The 17652-nt window shown below is 37.5% G+C and overlaps 1 protein-coding gene across 12 annotated transcripts in view; it reads right to left on the minus strand.

The window, feature by feature from the left end:
* Window positions 1-17652, minus strand: part of METTL15 (methyltransferase like 15) — a 231832-nt gene that overhangs the window by 43911 nt on the left and 170269 nt on the right. For all 12 annotated transcript variants that reach the window (XM_025266318.3, XM_025266319.3, XM_006068011.4 and 9 more), the window contains 2 exons: window positions 15490-15681; window positions 8600-8778 (listed from right to left, as the gene is read on the minus strand). In XM_025266318.3, the coding sequence (XP_025122103.3) occupies window positions 8600-8778; window positions 15490-15681 (371 nt within the window). The remainder of the gene's footprint in view (window positions 1-8599; window positions 8779-15489; window positions 15682-17652) is intronic.

Genomic DNA, 17652 nt, shown 5'->3' on the forward strand with positions numbered 1-17652 from the left:
GGTCGCACAGAGTCGGACACGGCTGAAGCGACTTAGCAGCTGCAGCAGCAGTGTGACAGAGTGAGGAATTAAGAATCAGGAAAATGAGACTTGGGCAGTAGGTGGTAATAAAAATTGGACCTTGGTGGGGTGGGGTGGTATCCCAAGATTCCCAAGGAAATGGATAAAAGCAATATTCCATGTGAAGAGTTAAAGATGCAAAATGAAAGATACCTATGTTAGTGAAGTAAAGATGAAAGAGTAAGAAAATTGGGCCCAGAATGATAAAAGATGAAGTAGAAGCTGGTCAGGACTAAGTAAGGCTAGCCACAGTTAGCTAGGTATAGAACTTGAAAGAAATCAAATTAGCCAGGAACCAGGAAGAGTCTGGTTCAGTACATAAAGAATCCACCTGCAATGCAGGAGACTGCCTGCAATGGGCTGGGAAGATCCTCTGGAGAAGGAAATGGCAACCCACTCCAGTATTCTTGCCTAGGAAATCCCATAGACAGATGGGATTTAGCCTGCCTATATACAGCCTGGCTGGCAGGCTACAGTCCACGGGATCACAAGAGTTGGACATGACTTAGACATGACTTAATTTTCACTTGCAAAAGTATACAGAGTATAAAACAGTAAGAAATGGACTAATGATGTAAAAGGATGCATTTCCCTTCTCTCATACCATAGAAGCAGTCTCAAATTCTGCCATAATCAGGAAAACCATGAGGACTTGGTTATTCTAAATTAAGAATCTGACTTAATTCAAGGTCACATTTAGGATAGAAGATCTCAAGATAATGAAGAATTCCAGGGATTGTAAGTGTGCTGGGTCCTGGGACAGGACCATGAGTTGCCCATTTTCTATTCCTCACAGCTCCCTGAAATCTTACCTGCTTCATTTATTTGTTGATTTTTTTTTTTTCATTTCTGTAATTAATAAGTTTCTACTGTGTGACAGGGTCTTTTCTATAAATAGCCATCACTCTCCCTCTAAAAGTTTCAATTCAAAGGTCTCTTTGTCTATAACTTCTACCCAAACCCTCTCCTCAATAACTTAGACCTTCTCAGCACATTAAAATCAGTTGCTCCCTTCTCTGTATTTCCATACCCTTTTGTTTTTGACTCTGTTATCCATATCATTTTTTATAGGGTGACAGAGTGAGTTGCTTATATGACTATTTCCTATATGAGTATATGAGATCCTGGAAGATTGAGCTATCAGTGTTCTCCACTGTGCCCTATCATGAGAAAGGGATTTAGAGTAGTGTTGTACATAAGACTACAGGGTCTAGAGTGAAATTGTCTGTGTGCCTGTGCTCAGCCACGTCTGACTCTTAGTGACCCCGTGGACTGTAGCACACCAGGCTCCTCTCTCCATGGGATGTTTTAGGCAAGAATCCTGGAGTAGTTTGCTATTTCTTCCTCCAGAGAATCTTCCCAACCCAGGGATAGAACCTTGATCTTTTTACATCTCTTGCACTGGCAGATGGGTTCTTTACTGCTAGAGCTACCTGGGAAGCCCCCAGAGAGAGATTACTAGCTTTCAATTCCAGCTCCACTTGACAAGAGACAACCTATCTAGCCTCTTTGTGTTTTTAGTTCCTCATCTGTAAAATGGGGATAAAAATAGTACTTGCCTTATAGGTAGTCATGAGGACTGAGTTAATAACCGAAAATAATTTAGAATAGTGCCTAGTATTAGTTCAAAAAGTGTTAGCTAGCATTATTATTGGAGAAGGCAATGGCACCCCGCTCCAGTACTCTTGCCTGGAGAATCCCATGATGGAGGAGCCTGGTAGGCTTCAGTCCATGGGGTCGTGAAGAGTCAGACATGACTGAGCAACTTCACTTTCATGCATTGGAGAAGGAAATGGCAACCCACTCCAGTGTTCTTGCCTGGAGGATACCAGGGACGGCGGAGCCTGGTGGGCTGCCATCTATGGGGTTGCACAGAGCTGGACAAGACTGATGCGACTTAGCAGCAGCAGCAGCATTATTAAATTAGGATTAGGCCACAGTCACTTGGGATTAGCATTTCCTACATCCTATTGGTACTTCAAACTGAGCATAACTAGATTTTTTAGAAGGAAGATTTTCAGGTTTCCCTTTCTTTTTTTTTTTTCTTCCCACATTTCATTTCATTCTCTTCTGAGTTGAACTTCTTGTACAGAATGTCTCTGGGAAAGATTACTTATTAAAATAAGAAATAAGTTTACTTATGAAATGTCATTTGATAATTTAGTTGGCATGAAGCTACCATACCAATACACATAGGGTATAACAGATTGAACTCAAGAAATTTAAAATGACAGAAGAATAAATGCATTATCATAGGCAGCAGCAAAGACAACTATGACTCACTGGCAAACCATCCAAATTCGACTGTAGGTTTGACCCTACCACTTTTTACTATCATCATAGTTGAACTCTTGGACATCTTTGTTTATTTCTTATTATGGCAGCATTACTAAAAAGAGTGCTTTTTGGGAAAGAAGGAGGAAGCAACATGTAGACTATTAAAACAACAAAGGAATGGCAAACCAGTCTGATTAGCTTCATCAGGAAACAGTTTATGTTCCACTAAAATTTGATGGTGATGCCTTTCTTAATGAATGCTTTATTTTTTACTTTTAAAATTTCTCTCTGAATTCACAAAATTTTGCTGGGAAAAGGTAGTGATTTCAAAGGCAAATTGAGGCCTAAGCCACCAGTGCTACTGTAGAAAGACACACCTTACATGTACCAATGGGAAAAAGAATGCCTATTCTGTATAAAACTCATATATCTTCTCATGTAACCTCTAAAGAAAAAATAGCTTGGAATCACACTGTGATTTGCCCGTGGACAGGAATTCCAGGGTAGAAGACCATACTCAGGGTTCTAACTAGCGCACTTATTTGCTCTCTGGATCATCCAAATACTGGACAAAGAGAATAAAATGCTTAAAAGTGTATTTACACTTTAAAATTCACAGTGAGGTGAAGTGAAGTCTCTCAGTCGTGTCCAACTCTTTGTGACCCCATGGACTGTAGCCTACAAAGCTCCTCTGTCCATGGAATTTTCCAGGCAAGAGTACTGGAGTGGGTTGCCATTTCCTTCTCCAGGGGATCTTCCCAACCCAGGGATCAAACCCAGGTCTCCCACATTGCAGGCAGACGCTTTACTGTCTGAGCCACAGAGAACTTTCCAAATATGATATCCTTTACTGGTCATACTAGGAATTAGCTATCCATCTCTTCCAGACAAGAAAATAAGTATCAGACAAGATAAGTGACTTATTTAAGTTCACAAATCTAATAAACTGCAGAAACAGAAATAGAACTTGAGGATTTTTGATGCCATGTCCTAGGGAGTCTCACCTATCCCTGAAGCTGCTTTAACTGATACTGAGGACTTTGATGCTTAGGTTCCCTGCTCTTCAAACTGAAGGGCAGAGTACAATTGATTCTCAGTAATAGCTAACAATTTATAATTGGTTTTCCTGAATTTTTATTTTACTTTGGCTGAGAATGTACACATCTTTTTATTGATTTATTTGTTCAACAAGCAATCATTAAGCTCTGGCCATGTACCCAGTACATGAGTCAGAATAAAGGTTACATCAAAGTGTTAGCCAGGGAATAATGTCTATATGTTTAATCAACAAGGATTAGACATATCTAAGAAGCTTCTTCCCACCCCCCTTTTCCCATTGAAAAATTGATAGTATAAGCCTTCCGTCAATGTTTGATAATCAATGCATTAATTATATATTTTGTGAATTTGAATCCAAATCCCAATGACCTGAAAAGTGATCAGTATATTTCTCTGATTTTTGCATGAGCTTGGAAACTCCAAGTGAACTTCAATATTCATTAAAGTAAAATATGATTAATAGGATTAACATTGGCTAAACAAAAATAAAGATGATCATCATAAATATTATTCACTTTCATCATAAATATTATTTACTTCCATTTCAAGATGAGAAAGATGCAGCGTAGAACTGTTCAAGTTTACACAGAAAGCAAGTTGTAGAACCAGGATTTGAACTAAGATCTTTACATTAAACTAAATTTGATAGTTAAGATTAAATGGTCATTTTTTTCCCCTTTGGTGTATCCAGAGAATTGAAAGAGAAATGGAATAAAGAATAGCTCTGTATGAAATATGGGTAGTTTATTGAGGAAAATAATCAGACTTATTTTTTAATTCAGAGATATCCAGAGCCAAAACCATTTTTAAGCCTACACAAATCAAATATACATTAATTCTGCAAAATCTAGGCCATGGCCATTTTGTCAAAATTAAATGCATAAATCTTTTTCCTGAAGAGCTTGAGTAATTTTATATGTACCATTTCTCATCTTTAAAGATTCTTAATTAGTAAAACTATTGTATGAGTATTTTTTTTTTCAGAGTATCCCAAGGAGGGCAATGTGTATTTTCTAATTTACCTGAGTATTTTAGTATTAATGTTAGACCATTTTGGTATGGGAGATTCATTGTTTCCATTTCAACATATAATGCACATAAAATTTTTTGAGATGTTAAATTCTTTATTCAAACTAAACCCCCAAATTTGTGTATATTTTGCATATATGACACGTCTCAAATTAGAGCAACCACCTTTCAAGAGCTCAACAGACATATGTGGCTAGTGGCAACTATATTAGACAGTATAAGTCCAGGGGAAAAGATAAATAGTAAGCAAGAGACAAGAACAGCACAAATGCTATGACAAGCTAATGCAGTGCTATGGGAGCAAAAAGGAGAGAATCTCAACTAATTTGTGTAGGACTGGAAAAAAATTCCTAAAGGAAGTGACATTTCAACTAAGCTCAAAAGGAAGAGCTGACATTAGCCACAGGAAAGGGTAGGTGTAGGGAACTTTAGTGGAGGGAACAACTGTATATGTGTTATTTATATGAAAATTCCTGGCTACGAGTTTTAAATAGTGTGTATAATCAGTGAAGTCCTTCAGGTTGTTTTTGAAATTATCTTACAAATTACTGACTTGGTAATTTACAAAGTAATTCATGGTAGTTGTAAGTGTTCTGCCCAAATGAAAGCCCCAAATCTGTCTTCTGGAACTCCCATGATTGGGAAAATACTCGAACTGTAGTTATTTGTACTACCAATGGCACTAGGCTTCAGGTTTTATAAATACAGCGTAATCACTTGAATTATTATATAATTCCACTAAGTATATTGTGATTAGAAGAGCGGTGGTCTTTCTTGTTGTGATAGATGATTAGTTTTTTGAAAGCAAAGGAATCAATTTAAATTCTCATCCATATATGGGTTTTACTATGTGTCAGGAATACTGGCATATTTCCCAAAGTGCTTGATAATATTGAACATATTTAGCATGAATTTATGAAGAACCAGAAAAGACATGCAAATATAATCCTGCATATTATAGCCTGATAAAATACAGGTTTGTTAAATAAAGATATTGCTTAGGAACTGTACTAGGTTGAACAGTGTCCCCAAGAGTTCATGTCCACCAGAACCCTGTGAAAGTGACTTTATTTGGAAATAAGAACTTTGCAGAGACGATCAGGTTAAGATGAGTGTGTACTGGATTAGGGTAGGCCCTGTATCAAACATGACTGATGTCCTTATAATAAAGGAAATTTGGACACAAAGACAGATGCGCAAGAACACCATGTGATGACGGTGTGGCCTGTAGATTTAGTGATGCATCTACAAGCCAAGGATCACCAAGGACTGTTGGCAACTCCCAGAAACTAGGAATAGTCAAGGAAACATTCTTCCCCAGAGATACTTTGGTTTGGACTTCTGCCTTCCAGGACTGTGAAAGAATAACTTTCTGTTGTTTTAAGCCATGTAGTGTGTGGTGCTTTGTTATAGCAGCACTATGAAACTAATACAGGAAACTTCTTGGGCTCTCCATTGCTTCCTGTATTTCCTTTATGAAGCAGCTCTCTTAAAAGACTTCTGTTTAAAGGACTTCGCAGATTAATCCCTTTCTCTACTAAACAAATTGCATTCTACTCTCCAGTGTTCCATACAGTTCTGCTCCCACCAAAAGAACCATAGAACTCTTTGCTTACAGTCCAGGGCACTTACTATTGTCAATACATAATTTAATGGAATATCACATGAATGGGTGAAATACGAATACAAAAGGAAACACAGCTGCTGTTTCCATGGATACTAAGTTGGAGACTTTGGAAACTTTTCTCTTATAAAGGTAAGTCATGTACAAATGCAATCAAATTAGATGTGGGTGAGGTAATTATTAAGACAAAAATAATGAAAATCAAGAAAATGTGCTCATTCAGATTGCTTTGGTAGTATCTTTAAATTCTTATTTAATTTTAATAAAAGCAAAATTAGAGCTTATAGAATATATGCCACAGGTGTGGTTATGTAAGGTGTGGTTTATGTAACACTCACATACACACACACACACATATATATATATATGTTCTACAATTCTCCACTTGAATCAACTTTTTCTATGAGCCACACAATCATAACTTAAGATTACAATAAATAAGAGTGTTACAGCTATAAGTACAAGTTTCTAATACCATGTTTTTATTCTATCACTTATTAGCCTGTTAGTTTCATGAAATAGAAGCTTTCTGATTTGCTTCTCATTCTACCTTTAGAATTTAGTAAAATGCCTGAATATAGCAGCCTCTCCCAAAATATTTTTTGAATAAATAAGCACAAAATGGAAAACAATTTTTTCTGTTTTTCCCTTCTCCAAAGAATTATATCATCATCAATAAAGTTGTATTATATGGGCTGATTTGAGCCATAAAAATGGATTATAAAGAACTCAAGTTTTCAATGGCATTTACTAAAATGGGGATTTACCTACACATACATGAAAATTCTCATGTTTATATCATTTGTCTTGGCCAAAATACGCTTTTCACAACATGATTTTTCTGAAAACACTTAAATTGTTCCTATTCTACAACTTCATATAATTTCTATTGAATACCATACTGTTATTTTCCCAAATTCATAGATTAGAGTTCTGAGACAGAAAAGCTAGCTTAATTTCTTAAAGGCAGATTCTCAATGATGCCTCAAATACATGACCTTTCAAATTCTAGATCTGATGTTGTCACTGATTAAGTTGTACCACTGAGGATACTGCTCACCATCCCTTGACTTGGTTTCTTCAATTACCAGATAAGGTTCTTTGACTTGATGATCTCTAGGATGCCCTCTAACCCTGAGTCCTTGTTTTTCAGCACCAAAAGTTTTGGATTTTCTTATTAATAAAAAATAATGTGACTTCTCACTGCTCTTCTTTCCAAAATGGAAGACAGAGAACACAGCTAGTCAATGACAGAAAGGATAAGGTGGAGATAGATGTGTAAGTGCGTATAGAGTAGGAAGAAGGGAAGGGACAGAAGACAGGGTGAATTGATGTCAATCTGCTGGTATAAATGCTTTGGGGGAGAAAATCATGGAATATTTTATGCCCACATAACTGCAAGATTTTACTCTTACTTGTTACAGGAATTTCAATAGTAAGAGGGAAGGGCCTTGAGGTATATAGTAAAAAATTAAAGACTTGGTCCACTCTTCATATTTTATGATTAGTAGCTAAGTAGAACATAGTCTTATTAACTTATGTTATAGAGCAATGGCTACAGGATCTCTAAATCTTGATCTTAGTGAATTGATATTGTTTTATTCCTTAAACTATGGATAATATTAAGATAGAGGCAACTAAAACTAGGTTCTTTTTACAAGCTACATAAGTATTCCCTTTTTTCCTTCTTTGGCTACTTAAAGTAACTTACTAAGAACTTTTGAAAAAAATCTTATTACCTTTGGTAAATGAAAATGATGTAGGATTTCAGATGGTCTAACAAGATGAAGAATTTACCACTGGAATTCTGTTAAATAACTGCAGGAGTTGTATTTTTGCCTTAGAAAACTTTCATCATGGAACACAGCTGTGAAACAACTTTGGCTTCAAACAGAAAGGCTATAATAAAGCACCTCCTAGCCAGACTTAAGTTCAAGAGGTTTATAGTGGCGAAGAGCAGAAAAGATGAAATGTTTCAATAAGCCCCTCAGGCTGATTTAGTTAGCATTCACAAAGTGAAATAACCTATACATCACATACTCTTTGTTAGCTGGTTGTTTAGAATAGATGTATGAGTCACTGGATTTTATTTTAGCAGTTGGGCAATGCAATTCTCCTTTTGCCCAAAATATTAAAATGCAGAAATGTGAAACTAAGAGAGGTAATGTCAGATCTTATACAGGATGCTTATCAACTACTGTGATGGATCGAGAAATTCTTCCGCTCCTGTCATTCCACATTTCACCTTGGTAGGCACAAATGATAAATCACCTCATGCAAAAAACAAAAAATTCTATTATTAAACTAATCAGCAAACTACAGTATATTTTAAAAAACTGTTTGTAGGAGAGAGGTGTTGGAGGGGAGAGGCTTGCAAAACCAAAAAAAGCTGGCATAAGAGAAGGATAGGCAAGATTCTACCCTGCATGATTTCAAGTACAGATAAATTCCTCTGGGACGTCAGGGGATTTATACATACACACACATACACGCATATATGTATATATATTTTTTCTTCTCTCAGACACTGTTTAGAATTAATGAGGGTACCTGCAACAATGCTGGCAAGCTGCTGGGTTCTGGTGATGGGGTAGAGGCCGCGTGCCTGAACGATCGCTGAAGCGATTTTCTTGGCGTGCTTCTCCTCTCCGTATGCTCTCAGGATGGACGCAAGTGCCTGTTGATCTAACGCGTTCACAACATCCGCTGCAGTGGGCATATCAGGGTACCTACGCACAAGAAGGGTCAGTTAGTACACTGATGTCAGTTGTCATTGATAAGAGGTAAAACTTCACAGAACTGAGATCAAGTCAGGCATACACACATAGTCTAAGAGGGCTTCTGAAGTGTTTAAAGTCACAGACTGAAATCTTACACAAATAAAACAGATTTTTCATTTAAAATACCCATAATGATGGAAGTGGGACTGTGTGGGACATTCAATAAGGTCCAGGGCAGCAGAAAGTTAAAATACTTTATTAGCCTTTGGTTCAGAAAGAAGTTATTATTTCTTATGGAGATTTCTCTTAAACTAAAATAATGGAAAATATTTTAGATTTAGTTTGTTCAAATTTAAATTACTGCTTGAATTTTTTATTTCAGTACAGAAGCTAAAAGGCTTACTGATATTAAATGAGTCTATATCTCAGGAACTTAACTAAATGTAAGGATGTAAAGTAACCTATTACTTATAAGAGGGTACAAATTAAATTCAGAAAGTCTAAATAAGAAGATGCTGCTGGTCAGTTTCCCTCACAAAAACTAGAATGACCTTAACAGTAATACCATGTATTACTTCAAAATGTTAACAATAGTGGCGTACACATTCATGACAAAAGTCACCATGGGGTAAAACCTGATAGTTAAACAACACTAAACAGGCCTATATGGTAATTTCAGGTGGAGGAGATGAAGCAATTTGACCTCTGGTCAAACAGAATAAATTATAGTCACAAGAAATAATATTCACTTTGTCAGGTCATTCCAATATACTTTACTTTAGGGAAATGGGTCAAGGAATGATAAGTGTGAGCTGAGATCTTAATTATTAGAAAGATAGCTTTCTAATTATTAGAAAGAACTGTCCTATTAGGCAGCTAATAGTACAGTTCTTGCTCCTGTAGTTATTGTGTTAGATTGATTGTTGGTACCATACTGTAATGACTTTAAGTAATGAAGATATGGTAGCTTTAAGACCTGTCAATCAGAATGGGGTGGTCAACAAACACCTGAATCCGTAAATATAACACTTCAACAAACAAACAAAAACACCAAAACAACACTGAGCCTTGCTAACACGTCTAGTGCCTCCAGGAAAAAAATTTTATTGTTGTCCTTGGCTTGTCCCCTATATCGCCATGACCGCCATCTCTTTCCTTCTCTGTGCCTGCATGTGTGTAACCTTATCTTCCAGATCCTATTATTCATTTTTTATGGCTGCCATGGTACCCCCAGATCAATGAACATCCTATAAGATGGCCTATTTCCATCCAACATGCGTTGCTCCTTCAATAATGGCTTTAAGGATACAGATTTAGTCTGTAGAGTCAGTTCAACCTTGATTAGAATCACAACTGTGCTACTCATATTATGTATTTGTACCTATTGGAGCCTCAATTCAAACCTGTAAAATGAAAGTAACAATGCTTATCCCACAGAATTGTTCAGAGAACTAAGGGTTCATGCACTTATAAAATAGACAGCATAGTGCCTGGCACAGAGAAACTCAATAAATGTCACTGTCCTTTCAGTTCAGTTCAGTCACTCAGTCGTGTCCGACTCTTTGCGACCCCATGAATCGCAGCACGCCAGGCCTCCCTGTCCATCACCAACTCCCGGAGATTACTCAAACTCATGTCCAACGAGTCGGTGATGTCATCCAGCCATCTCATCCTGTCGTCCCCTTCTCTTCCTGCCCTCAATCCCTCCCAGCATCAGAGTCTTTTCCAATGAGTCAACTCTTCACATGAGGTGGCCAAAGTACTGGAGTTTCAGCTTTAGCATCAGTCTTTCCAAAGAACACCCAGGACTGATCTCCTTTAGGATGGACTGGTTGGATCTCCTTGCAGTCCAAGGGACTCTCAAGAGTCTTCTCCAACACCACAGTTCAAAACCATCAATTCTTCATCGCTCAGACTTCTTCACAGTCCAACTCTCACATCCATACATGACCACTGAAAAAACCATAGCCTTGACTAGACAGACCTTTATTGGCCAAGTAATGTCTCTGCTTTTTAATATGTTGGTTGGTCATAACTTTCCTTCCAAGGAGTAAGTGTCTTTTAATTTCATGGCTGCAGTCACCATCTGCAGTGATTTTGGATCCCCCCAAAATAAAGTCTGACACTGTTTCCACTGTTTCCCCATCTATTTCCCATGAAGTGATGGGACCAGATGCCATGATCTTCGTTTTCTGAATGTTGAGCTTTAAGCCAACTTTTTCACTCTCCTCTTTCACTTTCAAGAGGCTTTTTAGTTCCTCTTCACTTTCTGCCATAAGGGTGGTGTCATCTGCATATCTGAGGTTATTGATATTTCTCCCGGCAATCTTGATTCCAGCTTGTGCTTCTTCCAGCCCAGCGTTTCTCGTGATGTACTCTGCATATAAGTTAAATAAGCAGGGTGACAATATACAGCCGTGACATACTCCTTTTCCTATTTGGAACCAGTCTGTTGTTCCATGTCCAGTTCTAACGTTGTTTCCTGACCTGCATATAGGTTTTTCAAGAGGCAGGTCAGGTGGTCTGGTATTCCCATCTCTTTCAGAATTTTCCACAGTTTATTGTGATCCACACAGTCAAAGGCTTTGGCATAGTCAATAAAGCAGAAATAGATGTTTTTCTGGAACTCTCTTGCTTTTTCCATGATCCAGCGGATATTGGCAATTTGATCTCTGGTTCTTCTACCTTTTCTAAAACCAGCTTGAACATCTGGAAGTTCACGGTTCACATACTGCTGAAGCCTGGCTTGGAGAATTCTGAGCATTACTTTACTAGTGTGTGAGATGAGTGCAATTGTGCGGTAGTTTGAGCATTCTTTGGCATTGCCTTTCTTTGGGATTGGAATGAAAACTGACCTTTTCCAGTCCTGTGGCCACTGCTGACTTTTCCAAATTTGCTGGCATATTGCGTGCAGCACTGTCTTTTAGAGATTTTCTATTCCTAGATTTTCCAAATGTCATTATTGGCCCAACCAAAAAATTCCTGTTAGATTTTTACCTAGCTGTTAATTCAACAGCCCAAACCACCAAGCATCAGAATGAATCTTCTTAGCGATGATAAATTTAGACTCACAGGGTATATCAATTTCTACCATAGAATATATGTCCAGTTCTACCAGGAGAATCTTACGATTAGTATGGATGTACCTAGCAGTTTTTTTTTTTTTTCTTCTTTAACCTTCTATTTTTGAATAAGAAAATTAAAAGAGCATTTTGCTCAAATATAGTTCAGTGATTTTATTTTACTGTCATGATAACACTGAATAGCGATGTAGAAGTTTCCAGAGGGCAAATGGGGCAAAAGGGACAATATTCTGGAAAACTGACAGGCTGCTAGGAGGTTTCAGATGTTGCTGTTGTGTTGTGTAGTCACTCTGTCCAACTCTTTTGAAACCCCGTGGACTGTAGCCCGCCAGGCTCCTCTGTCCATGGAATTTCCCAGCAAGAATAGTGGAGTGGGTTGCCATTTCCCCCAGAGGATCTTGCCAACCCAAGGATCAAAGTGAAAGACTGTTGCTATGAGCTGTGAGTGATGCTGGGATTCTTGGCCTCTAGAAGAGAGGAATTCGATCAGGGGCCAGTGAAGAGGCTTGATCGTTCAGAGCTTTTGTGTAATAAAATTTTATTAAAGTATAAAAGACACAGAGAAAGCTTCTGACATACACATCAGAAGGGGGCAGAAACAGTGCCCCCTTCACAGTTTATAGCAAGAAGTGATACACCTATTCAGTTCAGTTCAGTCGCTCAGTCGTGTCCGACGCCCATGAATCACAGCACGCCAGGCCTCCCTGTCCATCACCAACTCCCGGAGTTCACTCAAACTCACGTCCATCGAGTCGGTGATGCCAACCAGCCATCGCATCCTCTGTTGTCCCCTTCTCCTCCTGCCTCCAATCCCTCCCAGCATCAGGGTCTTTTCCAATGAGTCAACTCTTCGCATGAGGTGGCCCAAGTATTGGAGTTGAACTTCAGCATCAGTCCTTCCAATGAACACCCAGGATTGATCTCCTTTAGGATGGACTGGTTGGATCTCCCTGCAGTCCAAGGGACTCTCAAGAGTCTTCTCCAACACCACAGATATCAGCAAGCTGCTAACTAGAGAAAGGAAATGCCTCAAAACTGAGAGTGGCACCAGGCCCCTCACCCACCACGTGCATTTTGAGACAGCACTGGCACAAGGTGAGTCATCCTGGGCCATAAAACAATTGACATGAATCTTGAAAAAAGGCAGACTTCCAAGCAAATACATAGTTCATTACATAGCTTAAGAAAAATATTTCCATAAGAAAAATGCATAGGTTTGAGAAAAGTTAAGTTCAGGTGGAACCAGGTAAATGGCAACACAGAAGTTTAAAAGAAACCTTTTAATTTTGTATAGAGAAGGGGGAAAAAATGTCTGACACTTGTAGTTTGTTTCCTCCTGCTGCTTAAGAGAGAGAGAGAAAACGTGCAGTCTATGACACTTGCAGTCTATTTCCTCCACTTGAGGACCCCTAGCCATCCTTCCTTTAAGCCTCTCAAAACCTGCGTATTCTGCATTGCAGGTGGATCCTTTACTGTTGAGAATAGGCATTCAAATAGTAGAGAAGCTAAGATACAAAATCTTTCCCTCCAAATTGAAGGTTATGAGATCTTGTCATTCCTCCAGAGATCACCCGCTTACAAATTACTACACTTAGGAGAGAAAGAAAATATTAATGTAAGTAGCAATCTATTCATTACCTTCTAGTGAAGAATGCAACTGACAGCAGAGCTAGACCCACAAGTCCTTGTAGCTCGGAACTTCTTTCTTCTACATAAGAACTTATTATAATCTGAAAGCTATTGCTGAATTTGGGATAGTACAGAATAAACTATGCTATAACATTCCAGTGTTAAATAGCAACAGGTTAGGAAAGCCTCTTGTATCCATCTTCAGCACAGGGAAATATCAGCTTTGCTTTCAGGAGTTGACTGGCCAGATTTATTGGCTTGGACTCCCTCTTCCCATAATACCACTTAGATTAGCATTAAACATATTTTCATCTCTAACTTTCCTTTTTCAGTGAAGTCATGTGAACCAATTTCTCCTTTCTGAATGCTATGTAATTCCTTCAGATCTGTTAACATATCTTATTAGTCTATGCTATCTACCTGGAAGCCATCCTGCTTTTCAATATGTATTTGCTCAATACTATTCTTATCTATTACATATTGACTTAGAGTTTAATTCTCAAGGGCTTATTTTCATGTTCTTAGGGGAGAACCTCAGAAACTCTCAAATCACAGACTACAGTTGGATGATGATTTTACATTAACAATATGGAGATTTACTACTACTAACTCAAAGCATTGTTTATTGTATTTTACAAGGCATTCTTAGCAAGACACAGGAACAGCAGAAATTTGCTTGACATTTTATTACCTCTGCCCAACAACCTCAATCTCCAAACATGAGAAGATATTTGACCTTTACTATTAGTCACCGGTCTTTAAAGGATTTTTATTATTTTCTTTTATGATCACATTCTTCATTCCATGAACGCCAATTTGTGCAAAAGAAGGTATAAGGTGCAGAACAAAAAGGTTCCAACAAGTATGGGTCACACTCTAGGTTAGCAGGTCATAGCAAAACATGGGCAACAGTCTATGTACTCTATGTGTGAATAATTTCCAGGAGATGAAGAAGTCTGTGGGGGGAAAAGTCAAGGTCAACTCAATATTACATTGTTGACTTAAATTGGACATTAAACTTCTCATATATAGGTCCTTCTGACAGACTGGAAGAAATGTTGAAAAATCTATGTTTCAGTACAAATGTTTGTGCAGGTCTAGGACTGCAGATTAGTAACTCAATAGTTTACAAATTTAGATATGAGAAAGTCTAATGTTCTTTTTAGAAAGTAAGCTTCCCAAATATATGGACCATGACACATAATTTGGTGGTGGGTTTGCATAAAATGAGAAAAAAAAAAATGTTTAAGCCTTGTTTTGTAGTTGCAGGCTATTCAGTTCCTGGGCCAGAGTTGGGTAGAGAGACAAGTGCTAATCTAAGCTTTTATAATTATTTAGATTTAAAAGAAGTTATCCTATACTTTCCTAGAATGTGACCCTCTTTGTGGTTATTTTAGTATATATTACCTATTTAAATGACGGAAAACAAATGTAATTCCAAGGTGGTGAGGAATGAAGAAGAAATCGAAAGCTGTCTTACACACAGCACTATGTCTGATTTAGTACCATAAATTTTAGATTCTATGGAGAAGGTTGAATCTTTGTGACTATATAAGAAACAGGACAAAACACACAATCGCTGACCTCTGGAATCTTGCCTTTTATGCAGTATTCAAAAGAAAATGGATGAAGTATAGTCCCTTTTACTTTTCACAAAAGGCATAGTTGGGTCTGCACCAAAATACAACCATTGTTTCTATACCAGATTTATCAATATTAGAAGCCTAAAAGATCATATTGTATCTGTAAAAAAGAAAATCAATACAAAAGTTATCCTCTTCACTATTTTGTGTAAAGACAGCAATGATTTTTCTTTTATAATCCCAAATCTAGTGAAAGACTAAAGTCTATAATGAGTAGCAAACAAAACTGATTTATTATGTATGGATGGTGTTAGGTGTGGGCGTGTAATGGGAATTCTACAGTCTTAAAAGGAAATTAAATTCAGAATGTTTTTTGAGAAATTGATTTTTTGCTGTGAGGAGAAGAATGCTTTATCAATACTCACCTGTCACCATCCATTCTCATGTCCAAGGGGCCGTCCTTCCGAAGGGAAAAACCTCTTTCAGGGGTATCAAGTTGCATGGAGGAACACCCAAGATCCAAAAGAACTCCATCCAAAGTCCCTGGCTGTACTCCAGCTTTCATTAGTAAGGCTTCTGCCTGGCTGAACTGGCCTAGGATGGCTCGGATCTGTTTACTGGGAATAAGACCAGGAGATGGAAAGAACACTTCTGTTATATTAAAGTCTTTCTTAAGGCCCAGGATCAATGAAAGGGTGCACACTCTATTATTAGCTTATTAAACCAATATATATTTACTAACTGCCAGTCATATGCTTTGCACTATATAAAGACATTTGGATAAGGAAACTGTATCTTTGGTTTCAACATCAGAGGTGGGTTAACATAGTTTTATTCCTGCTAATGAACACAATTTATTTACACCTGTGTGAAGGTTTATAAGTTCATGAATTAGAAAAATTCCCTTGTCAGACCAGTCCTTTTATTTTTTTCTTAAAAAAAAAAAAAAAAAGGCTCTTAAATCTATGGGCTGGGAAACATATGCCATTCCATCAAAGGAACAAACCCTTGTGCAGTGTTTGTGGGAGTGGAAACTGGTACAGGGACTATGGAAAACAGTATGGAAGTTCCTCAAAAGATTAAAAATAGAACTACCATATTATCTAGCAATTCCATTTCTGGGAATATATCCAAAAGAAATAAAAACACTATGTTGGACTGATATCAGCACACCCTCATATTCATCACAGTATTATTTACAATAGTCAAGACATTAAAACAACCTAAGTGTCCATCAAAGGGAGAATGGATAGAAAACTTGAGATGCATATGTATGTATTTATATATCTACATATATATATGTATACATATATTATTCAGTCATAAAAAAGAAAATCTTGCCATTTGTGACATGATGGATTGCAGCATTATGCAAAGTCAGAGAAAGACAAACACTCTATGATCTCATTTATATGTGAAATCTTGAGAGAGAGGGAGGGAGGGAGGGTGAAGGGGAACTATGCTTGTAAAAAACAAAGAGAGCAGACTTGTGGTTTCCAGAGGTGGTGGGTGAGGAAATGGGAACTGAATGAAGGTGGTCAAAAGGTACAAACTTATGGATAAATCAGTACTAGGGATGTAATGGACAACATGATGATGATGGTTAATACTTATTTATGTGTAGTACTTATGAAATACTATTTATGTGTAGTATTTATGAAAGTTGTATTTATGTGTATTTCTCTTGTATTTATATGAGATGATGGGTGTTAGCAATGTGGAAAGCATTTCATAATATATGTAAATCAAATCATTGTGCTGGACACTCTAAACTTGTAAAGCGTTAAATGTCACTATATACTGTGTTATGTATCACTGTATAATTACTATCTCAGTAAAGCTGGAAAAAATAAATTTATCCTAGTAAATAAATTTAAATATAGTATGTAATAAAACAGAAAAAAGACAGGTCAAACATCTTCAAGACAACCATTTTAACTTTCTCCATATTCTTCACATAATTCAGGATAGAGGAGCTATGCAGCTGCATACTTGAATGAAACTATGGCTAAAATAAAATGCCTTCTTGCAGAAATAATGTTTTAGCTCTCAGCAGGGATTCTGAAGTGAATGGAACATTCAGAATCAACAGACAGGCAAGGAGCTGGGATCACCTTACTATGTTAATTCTCCTTCCTACACAAAGTGAGATGCTGCCTTCAGGGTTCTTTAGAAGCCCAAGGGCAACTGGCACACATTTTGGAAGGGGAAAGAGAAGGGAAAAAAAACGGTCAACACTCCCAAGACCTCATTCTTCCATCTACAGGTGTGTGGAGTAAGTGTGGAATTCAACAGTGTTGGGAATTCCTATTTATTAGATTTACTTATATGTGATGTTGTTTAAGGAGAATTTCACAGCTCATTGGCAATTTTTTTTCAAATTTCAATGGAGAAAATGATTTTCAGATTCACTCACCAAATATTCATTGAATATCTGCTATGTGTCAGGCATTATGCTATTCTGAGGTAAACAAAGATTAATAAAGCATGGCTTTCTGAGCTTTGAGTTGACAGGAAGAGATGTATAAATAATTTGCAAAACAACCCAATGGGTACTAGAGAAGGGAGACAAACAAACTGCTAGGTCT

Source organism: Bubalus bubalis, chromosome 16 (genome assembly GCF_019923935.1).
Source record: "Bubalus bubalis isolate 160015118507 breed Murrah chromosome 16, NDDB_SH_1, whole genome shotgun sequence".
In the NCBI taxonomy this organism is placed as follows: domain Eukaryota; kingdom Metazoa; phylum Chordata; class Mammalia; order Artiodactyla; family Bovidae; genus Bubalus; species Bubalus bubalis.